General features: G+C 38.9%; 1 protein-coding gene across 1 annotated transcript; it reads right to left on the bottom strand.

The window, feature by feature from the left end:
- Positions 1–2,047: 2,047 nt before the first annotated feature.
- On the bottom strand, positions 2,048–5,583 carry LOC308402656 (zinc finger MYM-type protein 1-like). Its single transcript, XM_080891647.1, has 3 exons — positions 3,648–5,583; positions 3,109–3,223; positions 2,048–2,901 (listed from the first exon to the last, which is right to left on the bottom strand). Exons 1-3 carry the CDS (start codon positions 5,174–5,176, stop codon positions 2,374–2,376), a joined length of 2,172 nt encoding a protein of 723 aa, XP_080747773.1. The 5' UTR covers positions 5,177–5,583; the 3' UTR covers positions 2,048–2,373.
- Between the last annotated feature and the right edge of the window lie 6,863 nt (positions 5,584–12,446).

Genomic DNA, 12,446 nt, shown 5'->3' with positions numbered 1-12,446 from the left:
CGCTGGCTCAAAATTAAAAGTCGTCTGTGATGATTTAATTGAAAAGATGAAAGTGAAAAGATACAGGCATGTTTCTCTTTTTTAAAAAAGAAGGCTGGAAAGAGGAGCAGTGTTTCATGAAAAAATGGTTTGGTTTGTAGAAACATCAACACTTAAGGTAGTGAGAGGTGGCTAGTCATCAATGCCGTGATCCAATTTGCTCAAGTTAATTGCACCAAGTACTGAGTACTAATTAGACAATTATATACTTGTGGTAAAAAATGATCCATGCAGCACCTTTAAATGATTTTAAATTCTCCCATTTATCTTCAGTGACAGCTGAGCTCTGTGAATTCTCTCTGTGCTTATCTCCATATTTCCACCTGCAGTAATTTGGGAAAAGATGAAATTACTTGTTTGACGTGAACATTTGTGCAGAACCTGACGTCCTGATAGCTCACTGCTCCATCCTCTCCTTTGGGATGATCTCTGCCGCTCTGACTTCATGGCTAATTTGACAGATAAAAGGTGGAGATGTTAACAAGCAGCTAACACAATACGAGTCCCTCTGCTCCACACTGACAGTTATAACGTCTCTGAGTATGTGAGTGGGGCTTACATGTAAGTGATAGGTCGACTGCACTTAAACTGATCACTGCATGAGCCAGCTTGTTAGCCCTCTGAGTTCAGCCTAAATGGTCTTCATGCTAACAAGCTATACATGATTACACAAAGTACTTTGAAAAAAGAGACAGTGATAAAACCGCAATCCGCATTAATAAACAAGCTAAATTAGCCAAGAGGCTTTTTGACAGAAAGGTTAACGCAACAGGATAAAGAATAAAAACAGTGCAGTCTACGATAAAATATCATACTTAGAGTAAAAGTGCAACTGGCACATAATGAGGGCCTTATACTGTGAGTCCAAAAATTGTATATATAAATACAGTGTTGGGGAGTAACGGAATACATGTACCGCCGTTACGTATTTAAAATACAAAATATGAGTAACTGTATTCCGTTACAGTTACCGTTTAAAAAGGTGGTATTCAGAATACAGTTACTTTGTTGAAATAAATGGATTACACTGCGGTACTTTCCTGTTTCATTTTGTCGCGGGTCAGGACTGTTTGGGTTTTGTTTGACAGCTACGTTCTGTTGTTCCAGGCGGCAGCGTTACGGTTGCCATGGTTACAGGGCGACGCTCTCTCTCTCTGCGACTGTGTGTTTCCTGGGTGAGAGAGCGCCTTTTCTTTGTTGTTGTTGTTGTTGTGCTAAGCTAACAGGCAGAATGCTACAAGCATAGCTCTAAAGAATGTAGCATCATGGGCAGTGTAGTCCGTGTTGCAGGGAGAATGGACTGCCATACACGTTATGTGTCTGTGAGCGAGGAGGGAGAAAAAGGGGAGTGGAAAGGTACGAGTTGTCATCGAGGAAAAACGGGAGCTAGAAGCATGTAAATATAATAATAACCACTTCAGCCAAGAAGAGTGCCTGACGAGCCCAGTTGTAAGTAAGCTATTAAGACTCGACTGTACACTGTGTTCGTGTTTTCCTCCGAAAACAACAAGTTCCGTTGGAGCAGCCTTTCAACGCCTCTCTCTGTCTGTCGCAAGAAAAGTTGACCCACACAACAAAGTAGAGCTATTTTTCAGCTACAAGCCGACAGGGACCCCGCCGTATTAGTCAGAGGTCCCTTTACTACAGTTCGGAGTCGCGGACCTTCAGTAATAGTAATAAATCACACAGCAATAGTACATTCACGTTGTTGTAAAAAGCATGATAATATATTAAGTAATCCAAAGTATTCAGAATACGTTACTGTCATTGAGTAACGTAACGGAATACGTTACAGAATACATTTTGGGGCATGTATTCTGTATTCTGTAATGGAATACATTTTAAAAGTAACCTTCCCAACACTGTATAAATATATACCAAAGTGAATAAAAGTAAAGAGTAACACAGAGATTATGCAAGAGGGTAGCACAAACTACATTAATAAATAATATGTACACTGTAAATCTAAGAAACTGCTGCAGGAGGTTATACTCCAGTGCAGTGGCGGCTCCTGAAAAAAATCTCAGGGGGGGCAATTTTTATGATATCGACTAAAATGACCCATTTAATGAGTACATCAAACAACACAATTTTAATTTAAATTTAAAATGAACAACCATATTCTGGCCATTTGTATAGATTTGTAAAAATGAACAACCATATTCTGGCCATTTGTATAGATTTGTAAAAATGAACATGAACAGATTTTTTTTTTTTTTTTTGAATGAATGAAAAATAACTATTGAAAACAACAACTGTAAACTGATTGGGGGGGTGGGCTAAAGAGAGAAAGAGAGAGGGATGGAGAAAGAGAGTAAATATGGTTAAGGGTTCTTATTTGTACAAGAACTTTGCTCGTCTGTCTTTCTGAGTGGCAAATTTCTCGATGACCCTGGTGTTGAAATCAGGAAGTTCTTGTGTGAGTTTTTTCTCTATGGACAGCATAGCCAGAGCGTTGAGCCGATCCTGAGCCATATTGTTTCTCAGGAAAGTTTTTATCCTCTTTAAAGTAGAGAAACACCTCTCCGATTCTGATGTTGTCATTGGTGTGGTGATGAGGATGTTAAGAAGACTTACAGTTTCGGTGAATGTGTCTTGAAGGTTGTTTTCCATCAGAACCTGATAGAGCGCCAGCGCACCACTACAACTCTGAAACTCCTCGTTGTCGTAGATCAGGGACAGTTCTGTTTTAAGTCTGGCTTTGTCCAATGAGGGATAGGCTTCCACTGTGGTTTGTAGTGCTGCATCTGGAAAATTTTTGCTGTGTTGTTGGAACAAGTCTCCTTGCAACAGAGTGGCGCTGACAAGGTGCTTGGTGAAAGAAAACCTCTCCTTGGCATGGCTCATAATGGTGTCGCACACCTATCCAATAATATATAATTGGTAAGAGTTAGATTCAGTGGTAAGACTTTGGCACATGTCTCATGTTAATCATTATTCTGAAAAAAAAAATCTGTCCATAACAAAACAAAACAGTCATGACCACTATATCAAATGACATCTGACAGCATCGTCATTAGATTTTATCTGATGATCCGATTTAAATCAGACCAAGCAGCTAGTGCTTACCTCCAGTGCCAAATGGTGTTGCCTGTCTTCCCCCAATGTTCTCCGTCTCTTTGTGGGTGGGTCTTGAACAGGTCCCCTGTACTCCTCATCCACAACCAGATTAGGAAGTGCCTCCCTGATCCAATACATAAGTTTCATTAATGGCTTCTGAAAACTGAATAGGGATATATTAACCAAACACAAACCAAACAAAGGTTGTGTTCTAATTACCGGGAATTACCGGATTTAATTAATAACCGGACCTGGTTTAATGGCTGGGGGAAAACCAGTGCAAGTAAATAAAGGCCCTGGCCATAATTTCAGGAAATAGCCTATGGTATAGGCTACATCAAATCATTACTGGGAATATACTTCATCAAATATACTTAATCAAATATTTTTCATAAAATTACTTCAAAGGCTGATATAAATCAAAATTATCTGAATTCCATTAAACATTTAAGTCACAGAACACAGAATATATGCAGAGAATTTGATAGAATCTATGCATAGATAATTAACATTTATTCTAGGTTACATATTTATGCTTTTATGCCTACCTGATAGCCTGCATGCGGCTGATGAATGTCTGGGTGATCCCTGCGATGGTGACAGAATCGATGTTTCTCTTCTGTAGGTGGTTATACAGCATGTCTACATGTGGCATTATCTTGTGAAACAAGGCCAGGAAAAAACAGAAAGCTTCGTCTTCCAGCATTCTCACGAAACCACCGGCATCTCTCTTTGTAGGGGCATCAAATCCTTCACTGTTACGGATGGTCTGAAAACACCTCACCAGATCGTCTTTATGTTCATACACTGTATTCACAGCACGACTGTTGAAGTTCCAACGGGTTGCCGATGCACTTGGAAGTCGGTGCGCCACCACCTCGTCAAGCACTGCAGTCCTCTTGCTCGATTTAGTAAAAAAAGAAGCGAATCCTGCTATGTCGGAAAAAAAGTGACTGATTTGAGGGATGTGGGAGGTTGCTTGTTGCATTACCAGGTTTAACTGATGGGCATAACAATGTACGTAGTGAGCGTTAGCATAAATGTCCTGTATCTTACGCTGCACTCCTCCAGTGGTACCCCTCATTACAGCGGCCCCATCGTAGGCCTGGGCGATCAACTTTCTCTCTTGTCCCTGGGGGAGGATGAAGCGCAGCCTCTCCGATAAGGCACTGGCTATTGCATCTGCACAAGCATTGGGTAGCTTGATGAATTCAAAAAAACGCTCTTGAATACGGTTTCGTTGGTCAATGTATCTTAGCACCATGACTAACTGACAGTGTGTAGAAATGTCAGTGGTTTCATCAGCTTGAATGGCTAAAAACTTCGCTGCCTTTACTTCTTCCACGATCCTTTCTCTCAGAACTGCCAACATGCAATCCAGGATCTCGTTCTGGACTGTTTTCGAGGTGCCTTTAAATACAGTAGCATTTTCAAGGTGTTGCCTCAAGTCGTGATCAATTGATGCCATCAAGTCGACTAAACCTCTAAAAATCCCTGGATTGTCTGAGGAATCACTTTCATCATGTCCCCGCATTGCTAGCTCAAAAGCACCACAAAACTTAATACAATCGATGATTTTAGATAAAATATGACGGTTTTTATCTACCTCTTCGTTGTGCCTTCTTAAAGCAATCCGATGTCCATCATCTAGCTGCGCCGCTATGCTAGTTTTCCCTAGCACAGCTAGCTTTACACTGTTGTCCATATGAACTCGTGAGCTTTCATGTTTCTTGATTCGTTCGGAGAGGTGCTTTAAGTCGGTTTGTCCAGATTGTGTCCACGTCAAATCACACTTGTCACTTTTGAACAGTATGCACGGGAAACAAAAAAGTGCATTAGCTGTTCCACAGCCTGTCAGCCACGACTTGCGCTGGAACCAACTCCGACAAAAAGTCCTGTTGTATGCTTTTGACTTCTCCTTCGTTGCCTGGGTTAGTTGAATTTCGGGCTTGTCAGGTCCCAACTCTTTAACTTGCAGTTTTTCTGCCATTGTCCTTCTGGCAAAAGGGTAGGTTAGAAGCGATCTAACCGAATTTGGGGGAGGCTGTGCCTCAACCGTTAACAATACCGCTGCCATCGTCTCTCTCTGACCTTATAGCTCACTTAGGCTACTGACTGAGGTAAAATTCTAGAACAGCAAATCTTCGCGCGTTTTCTGCAGGGGCGCAATTTTAAGCGCCCCCAAACCATTTAATTCAGCGACGCTGATAGGTCAAATATTTATTATTTTCCCCTGGCAACCATTTAATGATAGGCTATTTCGCTGCATATCAAGGGCGCTTTGACGAGCGCCCCAGAAGAAGAAAAACACCGTTTGTTGGTTGAACTTTAATGAGTCAGCTGGTGAAAATGTTAAAATACGCCTGGCTGTATATGGGCACACACATAGTAAAACTATCATTGATGAATTTTTTAAAAATATATATTTTTACTCCTCCACATTTGGGGGGGCGGAGCCCGAGCGCCCCCTATGGGCCAGCCGCCACTGCTCCAGTGGAATGTTACAGAGTGCTATGCTTGACAGGTGTGTCCACCTGTCACAGAGAGAAGAGTTATTGTACAGTTTCACAGAGAACCGTCGAATGATTTCCTGAAGCATTCTTTATGGCAGCAGGGTTGAAGAAGTCTGAGGGAGAATGAGCTCTGCTGCCTCAGTAGTGTGGAATGAAGAGTGGAGCTGAGATGGATTGTCTGTGATGGAGAGCAGTTTGTTCAGTGACCTCTTGTCCCTAACTGACTGAAATGCCTCCAGATTCTGGCCAGTGATGGTTCCAGCTTTGGGAATTGGTTTGTTGATCCTGCTGGCATCCCTAGCATTGATGCCGCCTCCCAGCAGACAACAGCAAAATACTGCAGAAGGTGTCTGTAGTCTGGTGTACAGATTGGTAGAAGATCTTCAGCATTTTGCTGCACATATTAAATCAGGGATGCCAAACTCATAGTACATAGTAGACCACTTACAGCTCACTTTAATCTTCAGTGGGCCAGACCAGTGAAACTCTCCTTATGTTTGGCTCCACTGCATTAAAGGATCTGAGATTTCTTTGAAAGAAGAGTCTGCTCATCCCCTTATGTGGACAACGTTACTGTTGGTCCTCAAGCCCAGTCTGTAATGTAGGTAAACATCCCAATAACTGCAGCAAATCACTGTTTCCACCTTGTGTTTTGTCTTCAGAACTGCCTTAATACTTTCTCGTATTTATCATCTTAACTCTTTCTTCATAGATTCAACAAAGTGCTGGAAACATTCCTCGGAGATTTGGACCATATTGTAGAGCAGCTTCATGCATTTACTGCAGATTTATTGGTTGCATTCAAGATCACAATTTGAGTTCAGTTAACTCATCGTCATGTTTCATTGTAATAAGTGGTTATCGGAGTTACTGTTGCCTTCCTATCAGTTCAAAGTATTCTGACCATTGTAATATGACCTCTGGCATCCAGACACCCAGAGAACTGCTGGTCACTGGAAATTTCCTTTTTTTAGACCAATCTTTGTAAAAACTAGTGATCATCGTGTGGGGAAAAATCCCAGTAGATCAGCCGTTTCTGTAAATGTAGCTATTTATATTAATGAGCAGTTGAACAGCTGTACCTAAGAAGAAAGTGGCTGGTGAGTGCACACTAAGCTAAGAAGAAGATGTTTACAGTGATCCATAACCGAAAATATAATGTTTAAACAAATGCAGTTTTTAGCAGCAATCATTTTATCACCAGAGATACCAAAGTATGCAGTAGTTTCAATGATTTTACTTCAGCATTAAGCACTCTTGAGACTCATTTGCTGTATTAGTGGCAATCCCTTTATAATTAAATGGTATTTTATGGTTTTAATGAAAACATTGCAATATGTCAGTGGCATCTCTGATCGCGGGTCCTTTAGGGATGTGTGATGACCTAAATCCTCTCCAATCTCTTGCCAATTTTACATTGAGAAATATTATTCTTAGTGTATCTGTTTGCGCACACAATCTTTCACATAGTGGTGAAAGACTGTGTCTTCCTTTCCTTAAGGCTCAGCCTCTCTTGGGTGCTCTTTTTAAATCAGTCATGCACATGAATAAAATTATTAGCTGTAAATTAAAATTTCAATGTGTTTTTTACTCAAATATGTTGTTGACATCAAATGTAATTTGTTTTTCAATTTCACTTTTTCTGACTGCATGACTGTTTTTTCCACTGAAAACATGTCCCAGGCTTGCAGAAAAGTCATCAGTGTAGTAAACATAGTAAAACTGAGCATAAAAAACATATTTTTTTCATTTAGCTACAAAAAGCAAATCAGTTTCTCTGAATGTTCAAGGATGTAATCATTTCAGTGTAATATACAAGGCAAGCTCAGGTGAGAACTTTTTTAAGTACTGGCTTCTGTTGGCTGCAATATTTCCTGGCAGAAGAACAGAGCAAAGCTGCTATTGAACCTGGAAATGTGTAACTAGGAAAGATTTCTTTGTTAACCACATAACAAAGAAGTGTTATAAAGCAGTATATGCAGTATAAAGCTTCCCTTTATACTGCATATACTGCTTTATGTCACAATTTCAAAGATTTTCAACTCCATTAAAGTATAATGTCACAGATAATCAAGTGCCATACATAACATGGTGGCATCAACAAGAATGTACAGATATTTTTTTAAATGTAATGTAACACCATAGCTTCAGCTTAACCAAAAAAGTAAATGTGTCTGTTCAGCCACTGAGCTGATTATCATTTTACTGTTAGAGGCTAAATTAGTATGCTTCTGATTAGTCAAGTGTTTACCAGTAAGGCTTCGTTCAGAAATCAACCAATGTTCCCAAATACATCACTGTTAATTAATACTTCATCTTATTAACTGTCGCCTGGGGTGAACACACATACACCCACAGTAACATAGAAAATGATTCACATACACAAACAAATGCAAATTCCTGTCTATGAGTGCGTCAGGGGGAGTGTGTCAAAACATTTTCCACTGAAGTGCCCAGAGCAAAGCATGAAAATACAATAAGGGTCATCTGACCTCGACACTTTACAAAAAACTGATGGGAAGCCTCTGTACTGCAAAGTGAAAGATTCAGTTTGCACATGGTCCTCTCTGTGTCTGCTGAGCAGTTTTGAAGGATGGAAGACTCTAAAGGGGACACCAGAGGTTGGAGGTCAGACTGAACAGAAAGAACTGAGAAGACTTTGTGCAGCATGTTTGTGCTTTAAAGTCCTAGTGTGTTGCTGGGTGTGTACACCTTATCAACATTTGATACAAATTCGTTGTTTGTTTGTTTCATATCCTCAGTATGAATAATTAAGGAATCCAGCAGAGAAACTGTGTTAATAAAGTAACAAAAGTTTTAGAACAACCCAATTTTTCCACTTTTTTATTGAACATTATGCAATTTAATGTCTCATCACACTCTGAAATGAAAGCATAATACAAATGGGCAATTAGAGTTAAAAAGAAATCATGGAATCAATTTATGGACCAAAAGAAATTCTAAACTTTTGACTCTTCTGCAGTTCTGACCTCAACCCCAGTGAAAATTTTTGTGACCAAGCTGGTGACCAGCATGAGGAGGAGATGCCAGGCTGTTAATGGTTCTTTCATTTTTTCATGGGTAAAACCCACATACTTAACACTGCTGCTCAACCTATGAATGCATTTTCCTCATAAATATAGCCTCAAATAAGGGGAAATAAACAGGTTTCCCAATGGTGCAAGATTTATTGCCAATAACACTTACACTTAATTACACTTCAGTCTGTACATAATTATTGGTTTTGAAATTTGAATGGATTGTGTATACTATTCCTGTGTCTGACTTCCTGCCCTCATAATCTCATCTGTACTGTTTAAGTTATCTTCCATGAAAAATGGACCTGGCACTATTTATTAGTGAAACTGGGCAGACAAACACTTCTAGTAGCACAATCTCTAAAATACAGCTCGTCTGGAAGAATAGTAAGCATTGTCTTGAGTGAGAGCAATTGGCTCCAGCAGGCACGTCAAAGGCTAATTTATTCTCAGGAAGAGAACTGCCTTTAGATTTCATGTTAAATTTCCCTTAACTATCTCCAAGAGAAAAAAATGTACACAAAAACAAACAAACATAAAAGCACAAAAAAAAGCATTTCTCTGATTTTATAATAATGCATTTAAGATGATTGATTTTTGGAACATAGGATCCAGTTAACCATGCCTGAGACAGACTTAAGTTGAAAACACATTACAATAAACACAAATGCCATGCTCCAATGAGGACTGTCCATCTCATGACAGCGCCGACCATGCTGCTTAAAGAGAAAGGGAAAAGACTACCTAATGCACAGCAGCTGTGCTAATCAACTCCAAGGAGCACTGCTCCCTGAACCAATCTGCTCCACCTCTCCCTCTGCAGCTGAGAAACACCACACAATGCTTCTAGAAAATGGTCTAAAAAAATCAATAAAAAACAGACTGTAAGTCCCGTCACACACATTTCCCAACAATAGTACAATTTATAATGATTTGTTTGCCCTGTGTAGCATCTAGCCACAGATATTTAGTATGTATTCAAGAAGGCTCTTATTAGTCAAAACTAAATCTTCACAATAGAAAGAAAGATCACTACAATTAGACTCTATTCAGACCTAGAGTTCATTAACACCATCTAATCAGTAATTGCTCTGATGGGCTGACATTGATACAATAACTGGATATGTTAAGAAGGCTGATTGAGCTGATGAGTCCCAGTTTCTTGTGAGCGTTATTATTCATAATATTTGTGTAGATTTGACAGTATAAATATAATAATCTTTGCAGATATAAGAATATCCAGACTCTGTAGACAAGGAACAGTTTGTCTTCTGAGCAACACTGACCAACAGAAGACTGTATGCATGTAAGTAATTTGTGCCTAATGTCTAATTTATCTTTGCACTGAATAGTATCAGTAAGTATAAGACAACCTTTTTGTTTGCTGACCCAATACAGCCAAAAACAAACAAATACTGGTCCCATCTCTAAAAATATAGAACACCCAAATTGGCCAATCGCATTGTCCCCTGCTCTCAGTTAGGAGACTAGACTCACTATGGTTTGTTAGGTGCTTTGTCCAGCATTTGTGTGACTTAGCACTAAGCTAAGTAGAAGTTTTGACTAAATACACCGATCACATCTTTGATTGCACCCTAATAATGACCTAAATGATAAGATTTTTCTTGTAGTCATTTATTGTGAGGCAATAATAAAAAAAAAATTAATTGGTTCTATTGGAAAAGCGACAATATACAACATCAACATCATTGTTTATCTATGTCTAAGTTTAAAATTAGAGATTATTCTGTACTATGTACTTTCTCATTAAGTGTATGTAGTGTTGCATTAAAATTATTATATATATATTTTTTTTGCATTTTACCCACTGTGATGATGGTAGATCTTTCATCAAAGGTCTAATACACACCTTTTTACAGCAAATACAAAGTGTGCGGTGTTTCAATCTGGTAGATCTAAAATGACGGACAACGTCAACAACAGGAAATACCCAACATTGTTTTTTTACAGGGCGTGATTTACCTTTGCAGTAATTGCAATGCTAAGTGGTATTACACATAGACATACACATACGCGCACACACACGCATGCTGCCCACACACCCAATCATACACACATGCACATGCTGATGAACAGAAAAGCCTGCAATACATCTTGTACACGCACATACTCGAACTCTATTACAATGTCTGCCTGTAATTAGAGTCAAGGTGACAGAGTGCGCACACACCAACACACACTGATCACTGTATCTGTCAGTGAGTTAGTTAACCTCATTTACTTTGCTGAGAAGAATTCTCTCTGGTCCCTGCACAATCAAGAAATATTGGTCTGCATCTTTTGTTGTTTTGGTCTACTGTCTATCCATTTATGCACTTTCATAACAATAAATGTACCAGTATATGTGACCAGACTATAATAAAAGCAACATTTAAAAAAAGTACAATAAATGAGTTACAACTGGTTTTCAACAAAATAAAAGTTTAACTAACTTGTTATTCACCCCCATTCTCATAAACATGAGTCAGCTGTGTCTGTCTTTGTGTTATAGGATAGAATAAAATAGAATAGAATAGAATTGCCATTATACACATGTATGTTGCATGTGTTATGTTATACACATAACTGTGTTTTTGGACTGGTAGTGTACAATAACTTCTCAAATTTGGCTGTTCAAACCGACTAATGGATTAACCTCCTCTTTCAACAAAATAGAAAACAACAAAAAAAAATGCGCACTAAATTGTGCTCTTAAATAAAAGTTATGCAATGTAAAATTTCTTACTAATGCAATGTTTGCAGGATTTTGTGACACGTGTTCAGCTGAAGAAAATGACTTATTTACACTTTTATTTACAGTTTAAGTTGGACTTAAATAAAAAGCACTGGATGGATGGAAGGATCCATTAGAACAGACTGAGAATTATTCTTGTCATCCTTCTGCACTACTGAATGTTTCCACATCTAGAGTATTTATCATAATTATACTCATAGTTGCAAAAACAAAATGCTAAACACTCAGTAATGCCTCTGCATTGCCAAGACACTATGTTTCTCCAGCAGAAATGCTCTGTCACCCAGAATATAAATAATGAATTTTGTTGGGGTTGTTGAGTCCAATTTTTAACTTTGAAAGGAGCCTCCTGCTAGGCGTTATGCAAAACTAAACTGATTACTTCCATGCTCCAGCTCTTTATTTAAGACACAGATGGAAAGATTTATATCAGCTTTGAAAATAAATAACAAATTAGTTTATTTTCATTCCTCTGAGTGTGAGTAACCAAGTGTGACTTGCTTGCTTCTCTCAATATTGGTGTGAACTGCACAGAAATTAATGTAGAAATAAAGGTTCATCTGTTAAGTGAGACAGAAAAAGAAGGATGTCTCTAAAGCTTATAAAATCATGGTTGTGGATTACCCTTTAACATTGAGGTCTAGAGGGAACTGAATCTGTTATTTAGTCACGCCCAGAGCCTCGTTCTACTCAGTGGCAGCATTACTGATCGCTGTGCAATCAATGGTAAAGTTCTGAGAAGAACTGGGTCACTCATGCAGGAGCGGATCTAGAAGGGTGGGGTGGCAAGTGCTACCCTAAAATGATCTCTTGCCACCCCAAGTGCCACCCTAGTTTTGAATATGACAGCGTTATTTATTTTAAAAAAAAAGACAGCATTAACACTGTGAGCGTAGTTACAGTTAGCAGTGAATATAAATGCTAAAACTGAATATATTGCATAGTGTTACCCCCCTCCAATATTAACAAATGGTTCAGCCCATAGCGCAGACCGGCTTTTTTCTTTTTTTCAGTATCAAGCGACGCTTATGATTGTACCAG

The sequence above is a fragment of the Rhamphochromis sp. 'chilingali' genome (assembly GCF_963969265.1).
Source record: "Rhamphochromis sp. 'chilingali' genome assembly, chromosome: 9".
NCBI classification, from domain to species: domain Eukaryota; kingdom Metazoa; phylum Chordata; class Actinopteri; order Cichliformes; family Cichlidae; genus Rhamphochromis; species Rhamphochromis sp. 'chilingali'.
The sequence above is the reverse complement of the archived record's forward strand: the minus strand, read 5'-3'. Positions and strand labels throughout refer to the sequence as shown.